Raw genomic sequence first — 9,162 nt, forward strand, 5'->3', positions numbered from 1 at the left:
CATAAGTTGACACTTAGAAGTATACTATTACTGAGCTTAGTAGTCCATGGGCATGTTCCAGAACTGTATCTGTAGTAAAATAAAACCAAAATACAATAATAGGTAAGAGGCAAATATATCACAATCTGTATGGGGCAGTGTGCACTTTCAAAGGAAGTGTTTGTTCAAAGAAAGAACTTAAGCCTCACATGTTATTTTCCCCCGTCATTTAAGTATCAGAAGCTCAGTCTGGATCTTTTAAATTAACAGCAACGCCTATCACAAGTACAATGACTGGTTTTTGTAAAGATCAAGCAGTCTTGTGATATAAATGAATTTCTGGATTCCAAGGCTTCTGAAGAGCTTTACATAGATGCAGTTTTGTATCAGTGCTGAAATGTCCCCTAAAGAGAGCTAGACCTGTCATTGTTTAACTCTCCACATAATGGAAGTAGCGCTGTGCAGCAAGCAAGCAATGACATCCTGATATGTTGGCAGTATACTTAGAATATTTTTTTATGCCAACCAGGAAAACTAGTTGCTTAAAATATATTTTGTAGATCCAGATAGGTCAAATTTTGCTAAAATATGTAAACAACTGTCATTAAATTTCAGCTAAACACTGTTATTTGTCTATTTGTAATGTTTTAACGTGTTGTTTGTGCTTCTTGGGATCCATTTTCCAGGGTTAACTGTGTCACTTCTGTTTTCCCAGGACAAGACGAGTGCCTTGAGTCTCAGCAACGTTGCTGGAGTCTTCTACATTCTGGTTGGAGGCTTGGGCTTGGCAATGCTGGTGGCTTTGATAGAGTTCTGTTACAAGTCCAGGGCAGAGGCGAAACGAATGAAGGTGGCAAAGAGTGCACAGACTTTTAACCCAACTTCCTCGCAGAATACCCAGAATTTAGCAACTTATAGAGAAGGTTACAACGTATATGGAACCGAAAGTATTAAAATTTAGGGGTAGGACTTAGGGCCTACTACAGCGAGTGGGTGATGCATCTTGTAACGCAGTGTTGTGACATGTCTGTCTAGTGGTGCTTGCTTCTGAACAGAGCTTTATATTTTGGAAAACTTCAGTGCAAAGTGGTTCAGTTCTTTTGGCTGCAGATGTACAGTATATTATTCTATGTTGCTAATAGACATCTGCATTGCAAGAAATTTTTAACATGAAAAATACATTTGGAACAACTCAAAGTTGTCAAATCACTTGAGAGATGAAAATTATTTTAAATAAGAAAGTATATATCCAGAGGGCCAGTTTTTAAGTACTTGATTGTTAAGTCTGTTTTCCGAAAGGCTTGCACTCTACTCGTGACAAATTGCTGCAAGCCTGTATTATTCGATGTTGGCCCTATCTGTAATCAAGATTTAGGATAGGCAACATCACTGAACCATAGTTAACCTAATGGAAGAAAAGGCACTGTTACAAGAAGTCTAAATGTTGTTGTTTTACCTTCTCTCCCTCCTCCCCTCCCTGTTTTTTCACCCTCCCTTTGACATGTTTTACGCTAATTGTGTGGCTTTTTTTTTTTTTTTTTTTTTTTTTTTTTTTTTTTTTTTTTTTTTTTTCTTTTCCCCTACAATATCCTGGTTCAGGTCAACTTTTGCCCACTATAATAGTCACAAAGAGCCACTAACCAGTGAATAGACCTTGATTATCATCCTCAGCTTTTAGTAACAACCCCCCTTACCTAGGTCAAGACTAGTGTATTTTAGACATTCATGCAGTGATTTTGGAGGCTGAAGTGCTGATGCCGCCGAGCTGCATCCTGCATAGCTCCCCTGAGTAGGTGTGCAGGGATGGTTTACTAATGTAATTGCTCTCATCCGTACAGTGAGTATCTTGCCAACTAATCATTAGACAAATCAACTCTATGACCTTTGGAAATGGCACGCAGCAGCAAATTGAGCCTCTAAATATAACTTTTACGTAGCTCCCAAGCTATGCTGGCTGCTTTATAAGTGAATGTGCAGCTAGCACCCTACCCTGTCATACTAGTGCTCCCTTGCCCTTGCAAATAGCAAGCCACGTGCCTCCTCTGTTAACAGCTATCTTCAGCTACATTTTCCTGAGCCATTCCTAGAGTGGAAGTAGAAAACACAGATTTAGGGAAACAAGATGAATAATATAATTTTTATGTTGCCACCTAGAAAAAAAAAAATGCATGTAGGAAACTAGAGATGCGCTTATAATTTTTTATTTATTATTTGTATAGCGCTGGAGTAGACGGCGCTGTACAGTAGGTGAAGTGTGCCAGACACATAACAGGTCCCTGTCCCGAGGAGCTTACAGCCTAAAGGCACAGCCCGTACAATACCGCACCATACAGTACAGAGCAAACACAGAGTGAGCAGAGAATGGTGTTTGAGCATGATAGCTGGAGCGCTGCGAGGAATAGGTGGGTTCTCGGGGCGCGAGGGAGGGGGCTGGCTGGGAAACTCTCCCCTACACGCTGTTCTGTGGGGTTTGCTTTTCTTCCCTGTTCTAGAAGGAGTCACGACCCTGGGTATATTCTAATTGCAACAGAGCTGCCAATTTCCCCATGTAAAAAGAAAAAAAAAGTGTTAGCTGTGCACTTTGTTCACTAATGAAAACGTGAGGCACACTATGTGCCAAGGGGACTCCGAGAGTATAGAGCAGTGTTCATTACTGTGAACTGGGACACAGGACCTAATATTAATCTCCCAAGTCCACTTCCTACTCTCAGTAATGAGGGCCTTAAAAAGAAGTAATCCTGTTCAGGTCATTGTGCAAAATGCAAGCGAAGGGTGCTTTTTCCCTTTAAATTCTTTAGTGGTGTGCTCACAACTGAGAGTGTCCCCAGGCTGGCATAAAAGTAAGAATCCCAGAAAACATACTCTTTATCAAGATGACAGAGTGCAATGCATTCAAAATACAGTCTTAAAAAAAGCAAACAAAAAAATTAAGCTTCCATTCAAATACTGACCTGACCCAAATTGCCTGAGCATGGCATAACTTGGCAATCCCCACAATTGCCACCCAGCTCTGTTATTCCAGTGCAACGGACACTGATTATACTTGCAGAAATTTTTTAGTCTTAGGGTTTTCTTATAATAATAATAATAAAAAAAATAATAGTGCTAACTGAGTTTTGTATTTAAAGGAAAGATCATAAGTACCTTACTTTGGAGTTTGGATTTTCATGGGATAAATTCCCATTGGAAAAATATATTTTAAACTATACAAAAAAAGATACAAAAATGTTGCATTTTATTTTAATGAAAATTCATCCTTGGGTCAGTCAAAACTTCTGATAATTAACATTTTAGGGTGCAGACTTTTAAAATTCACCAAAAAATCACTAAGATTTTGAGCAAATATTTACAGATTCCTGAAATTCTTCTTTCTGCTTATTTGGCGTAATATTTACGTGAAATTGAGAAATTTCAAATCAACTTATAAAAATGCTTATGCTCATATGTGGATGACTGCCAAGGCCCCAGTCATCCTCTCCTGGCCACACTGGCAGTGAGGGGTGCCTGTGTGCCACAGTGCACAGGGGGACTATGCCATCTGTTCATACACGTGCTAGTCATAAACCCCTGTTAAGCTGTCAGCATTGCAGAGCCCACAACGATGGCTGCACATATTTCTGAAGAAATATGTCTGTCTTACACATTTTGAAACCTTTCATATGTTTTGGGCTTTTTTTTATCCAAGGAGTAAAGAGATGGTGTTGGAACTAAAACTTGCTAATATGGAGAGGTGCCTGGTGGTTCTAACCTGCATGAGTAACCAACACATCTGACTGTTTAAGCTAACGTCAAATAGTTTTAATGGTGTATGGTTTAAACTAATATAAAATAGCTTAAATAATGCTCCTGACAATTAATATTCATTACCACAATTTTTATTTTAGTTTCATACAGTCAAATGTGAGTTACCTCAGGGAAATTCACCCCACCATCAAGGGAGCTTATAATTAAAATGAAGGACTAGTCTTGTGTGTGGACGAGTCTATATGATAATGGACTAGTCTATATGTGTGGGATAAAGACATTCAGAAGTGCTGGCAGGCAGTTGCGTCTGCTGAAGGCAGGCAAGAAAATTTGCTGTAAGGAGGGAACAATCCTTTCCTCTTCCTCTGGGCAGCAGTTTTTCCATTAGTATTAAGCCCTTAGTGTACAAATAAAGCTGACACTGAGAGTAGTTAGGAGCTTAATATCCTTCTGTCTGGCTGCTCTAAGGCAAAGCCCTGCTGAGTTCCTCATCCCAAACCCACAGGCTTTTGAAGGGGTTATCCCAGTATCCAGCCAGCCTCTACCACCACCACTCCATGGCCTTCTCAGTGGGCCATGAAGCTCAGGAACAAGCTCCCAGCTCAGCTGCCTTCTCTTGCTCTCCCCTCCCATGCTGTTGTTCATAACTAATGTATGAAATTAATTACAAGACTACAAAAAGCAATGAAAAACAACATTGTCACAATTAACTACAGAAAAAAGTGAAGTGCTACAGGATGGCTCAGTAAGTGTGTAATGTATTTATTTTGACTTGCATATTCCAACTTCATAGTCAAGAGAGAAAAATACATCAAAAGTTCATATTATGTATTTGTGCCAAAGCCACCTACATGTCACCCAAGTACTAGAGGAGCCTGAACAATGAAAGAACCCACACAGGCTGGGAATATTTGTATTACACAGACTGAGGGTATCAGTTTCCAAAATTCCCATTTCCCGTTAGGAACAGAGCAGTCAGTGTTTTCACGTGATTAATTTCACAACTAATCCAATAAAAACTAATGACAAATTTGAAAATACATTATCACTATTAACTGCACACACTCACAGTTTGGGTAATCCCACTAAATACCGAGACTTTTCCCTCTTATCCCAGCCACTCCTCAAACTGTTTCTACATACAGGCCATAAATTTGAAGTTGTAGCAGCGCAGTTAAGCAGAGCATTAGCCTGGCTTGCTGCCTATAGCATAGTTTAAAACACAGAGCAGACGGCTACCAGGTTACTTGGCTTTATGGCACTGTCCCAAGTACAAGTTTGACGTGCTCCTCCTGGCTGTGTAAGTGTCCGAGTTGTCCTGTGGTGTGTTGCTGAGCTGTTGTTAGCCTTGCACTGAGGACAGGAGTTACTTCCTTGCAGCTTTTCTGTTCTTCTGTGAAAGGCTGGTGAGAAAGTGTTGTCTTTTTTTTTTTTTTTTTTTTTTTTTAATCTTGGATCCCTTTTATTGTCTTTCTGTCCTGAGTGTGTTGCCAATGGCCAGAAAGTTATTTAGACTGAGCTACTAAAGCACAGTTACATATAACTTGTATATCCCATACAAATCTGAGTGTTCTCACTCAGATATCCCAGCAGGAATGGCCATGAGCAGATAGCTGACCAGTGTGCTGGAGAGACTCCGGCACACAATGATGAGTTTCTGGGAAATCTAACGCATCTGGAGCAAGCTGTCTCTTTTCCACCCATGTTTGCTTTCTAATCTGGTTTGGACTCTCATCCCTCTCCCCCACTAAAGCACCTTTAGTTTTTTTCTTGCTGTTGACCAGAACATGTTCTCTGCACTTCTGCAGTTCCCAGTATCCATTTGCAGTGGGAGTGAGGACATGCACCATGTGGATCGGTATCACACTGCATTGTGTCTGTGCTTTGCAAATGCAGAGTTTTATTTGCTGCTGAGAAGTAGTTGAAGTTTTTGCTAATGTATAAGCCCAGGTCCCCCACTTCCTCATCACCTCTGCTACACTTTTTGTATCTGGGTGTTGTTTTAGATCAAGATATGTTTGGTAACAGTCCCTGTCACAAAGTACAGCGGTGGCAGGGAAAGTTTTCAAAGGATGTCCTTCACCAAAGCCAAGGTTTTTCAGTGTCAGAAGAATGCCATAATGTCCTCTGTAAGCTGAAGCCTTTTCACAAATTTGGGTGCTTTTGAGGGCTGAAGTTTTTAGGGTAATTGGTTTGGAAAGCTGCTTTTAAATCCAAGCTCTGACTGTGCCACAAACAGCCACTGTATTTCTGACAACTTTTTGAAGGAGCTATTGATAACAATGCAATATTAGACTGGTACATTTCCACAGAAGTGCACCAGAAGCAGTGGAAACGTTTGGGAGTTTTAAGGACTCTTCCTCATCCCTATATACTCATATATAAAATTAACTCCACATATTAAACACCAGCTCAAGATTTCACTGCCACCTCAGAAATAGAAACTGGGCTCAGAGGGATAAAGTTCAAAATGTAGAGATTAGTAATAAAGCAAACAAAATGACTTTATGACATTTGTCATCTTTTTGCTCCTATGTGAATGTGCCCTCCTTTCTCCCTTTTTTTCCCAACTGGTATTTCAGACTGCATCGCTGCATACCATTTACATAGCTTTTCCTGACTAGAAATCAGATTTGCCCACTAATTAATATCTTGACATGGTTATCTCTGAAATCTCTTTTAATGTAATATAATTTGGGTGCCTTGCTGCATGTTTTGACCTTAGACACTTACTCTAATTTTAGTCATCTGGAAGTCATTTACTTTAAACCAGCCATTTTGGCTTTTTTATAATCATGCAAGGGAGCCCTATTAGATTTGGCTACTTATTTTTGGATGACTAAAATAAGATGGCATAACTATAAATCTTTCAACAAATCCAGATTTTTTGCTTAAGTAATTTAGTCCCTAAACACAATATTTTGTTCTGATTTAGCTGAAACTAAAGATATTCAAGTAACAAAAATTTAAACCTTCTCATGGGAAATTTAGACATAATGTAGAAAACTGTAGAAAACTGTATTTTCTCTTAATAAATTACATTTTCTTTGAAAGTTATCACCTTCTCTAATTGTAGGAATATATATATATATATGTAACAGATTTGAGGACAGCTCTCAGATTTCCTGATACTAAATATATGCATTGTGAAAATAAGTAATAATTTATTTAGATTTGAGTGTTGGAATTGACAGAGAGATAGCTGGTACAGTTATTGCAATTTATAAACAATTTTCAGTAGTTATATTTAATCCTGGCATTCCTAGTTGAAGGTCAAAGCCTAGAAACACCTGTGCATGACCTTATTCACAGATGTTAATGCTTTAGGTTCCAAAAGATCTTCTCACTGTATATAAATTTAGTTTGAAGCAGTTTAGATGAAAGTATTACCTCTTCAGTTAATTTCATATCAAATAAAGATTTTATATTTAAATCAGTAACAATTTATTGTAATGAAATTTACCCTCAGAATTGCTAGTCTTTTTTTTTTTTTTCCAGTAGATTTAAGTGCTTTGTATTCTATTTATGATGATATTTATATTTATATTTAACATTAACATGAAAAAATGCAGATGTCTAAAATTTAATATTTTGGTGTTTGCTGTGTCTTGGTTGGTTGAAGGACAGACACATTATAACACTTTCCTCTCTTCTGCTTTTTCTTCAAACCTAGCTTACCTTTTCTGAAGCCATAAGAAACAAAGCCAGATTATCCATCACAGGGAGTGTGGGAGAAAACGGACGCGTACTGACTCCCGACTGCCCAAAGGCCGTGCACACTGGAACTGCAATTAGACAAAGTTCAGGATTGGCTGTAATTGCATCGGACCTACCATAAAAACCAAAAAAATAATTGAGTGCCTTAATCAAACTGTGTTGGTGACTGATGGGAACACAGCACAGACTGTAACGACATGGGAGTGTCATTGATGAACTAATAATTTGGCTGAGAAAGGGAAGTACGTCCAAATGCGCCAGACATCATCAGCAACAATGTGTGCATGAGCTCAGCTCGGAAACCCAAACTCAGATTTTATATCAGGAAAATTCGTAATTTAGTTTTGTTGGGGGGAGGGGGGCTGGGAAGGGTGTATTAACAGCAACAAATTTCACTTGAGTGGACTTAAAACTAATAAGACTTGCCAATTTAGCGCATTAAACTGTGAAGAACATGCTCAGAAAGGACACCATTTTGGTCTTTGTCTTGACAAAGAGAGAAAAATAGCTATAGAAGTCAATGAACATGCTAACCTGTGTCTCCAGAACATCAATATATACAATGGAAAAATACTCAGCTGTTCAGCTGTAGAAATGAATCACTAAACTGTGATAAAAAATAATAAATATGTAAATCCTGTGAAAAAAAATAAAGAAATTATTTACATTTTCTTTGGAAAAAGAGGAATATTGAAACATGCTTGCTTTTTAACTGATGTAAATTCAGTAGAGGACAACACAATTCTTTTTTCTAACCATCTTAGGGAAAAATCATTGCAATAATTGATATAAAATACCATCACTGTAATAAAATTCAGAGAATTTTTTTTTATAAAAGTTGTTGGTCATCCTCTTGTTTGCTGTTACCTTCATTCTGTTCCATCATTCTGTGTTCCACAGATTTGCATCTGTCTAATACAAGAAACAAAATGATAAAATGTTTAGAGTACTTCATCAGTCTGCAGTGTAGAATCAAAAGAGACTACGGGTCACTCATGTTACAGATATTATTTATAATCCTGTTCTGTGTAAGAAACTGTGGTTTTTGTACCCACCAAAAAGAATAAAACAGCAATTGTTCTTATAATATTGACAGAGCTTGAGTTGTTTTCTGATCATTAGGCATGCCACCTGGAAAATAGAAAAGGGCTGTTAATTTCTTACTACAGGATTCAGAATCTTGTCAGAGTCAGTCTGAGTCCCTGCACATTTCTGAAGTGGTTTTAAGTCCATAGGGAGGAGGGACTCTGAGCAGCTAAAGAATTGTCATGATTATTCACTCACTAAAAACCTTTCTGAAGTGTTAGGGAACCATTTAATGATAGAGTTTGTCCTTTGGGTAGGTGAAGGGATGAGATGCCAGGGAGCAAGGAAGTACATGTGACGGTCCTCAGGACTGATGTAGTGGATGATGGATGTAGCCTGCTTGGTACCTAGGAGCCTCAGTTTTCATCCCCCAGCCTGTCCGTGGCATGCCTGGGAAAGACTAGCAGCCACCATTTGAATAAAAGCCAGATGTCAGCAGGAGCAGGGATGTCTGCAGGTGCAAAGTTGCAGCAAGTCTATTCTGTGACGGGCATTCTCCTTAGCCTCACAAGACCTGGCAGTGGTGTCCAAGCCCAAAGTACTGCCAGCAGTGCAACCGCCATGTGCCAGAGCCCAGACTGCGAGTGAATTCAGACTTGGAGTGATCACAGCTCTTGAGTTTCCCAGGCCCATGAG

General features: G+C 38.9%; 1 protein-coding gene across 7 annotated transcripts in view; it reads left to right on the forward strand.

Moving 5' to 3' along the window:
* The window catches only part of GRIA4 (glutamate ionotropic receptor AMPA type subunit 4), a 221,320-nt gene extending 212,783 nt beyond the window's left edge, over window positions 1-8,537 (forward strand). For 3 of the 7 annotated variants that reach the window (XM_040090112.1, XM_040090095.2, XM_040090153.2), the window contains 2 exons: window positions 695-829; window positions 7,397-8,537. In XM_040090112.1, the coding sequence (XP_039946046.1) occupies window positions 695-829; window positions 7,397-7,561 (300 nt within the window). In that variant the 3' untranslated portion in view covers window positions 7,562-8,537. Of the gene's footprint in view, window positions 1-694; window positions 943-1,578; window positions 2,146-2,198; window positions 2,382-7,396 lie in introns of those variants that run through there. The other 4 variants (XM_040090128.2, XM_040090136.2, XM_040090103.2 and 1 more) reach the window with 3 other exon arrangements.
* Window positions 8,538-9,162: the final 625 nt, after the last annotated feature.

This window comes from Hirundo rustica, chromosome 2 (assembly GCF_015227805.2).
Source record: "Hirundo rustica isolate bHirRus1 chromosome 2, bHirRus1.pri.v3, whole genome shotgun sequence".
NCBI classification, from domain to species: domain Eukaryota; kingdom Metazoa; phylum Chordata; class Aves; order Passeriformes; family Hirundinidae; genus Hirundo; species Hirundo rustica.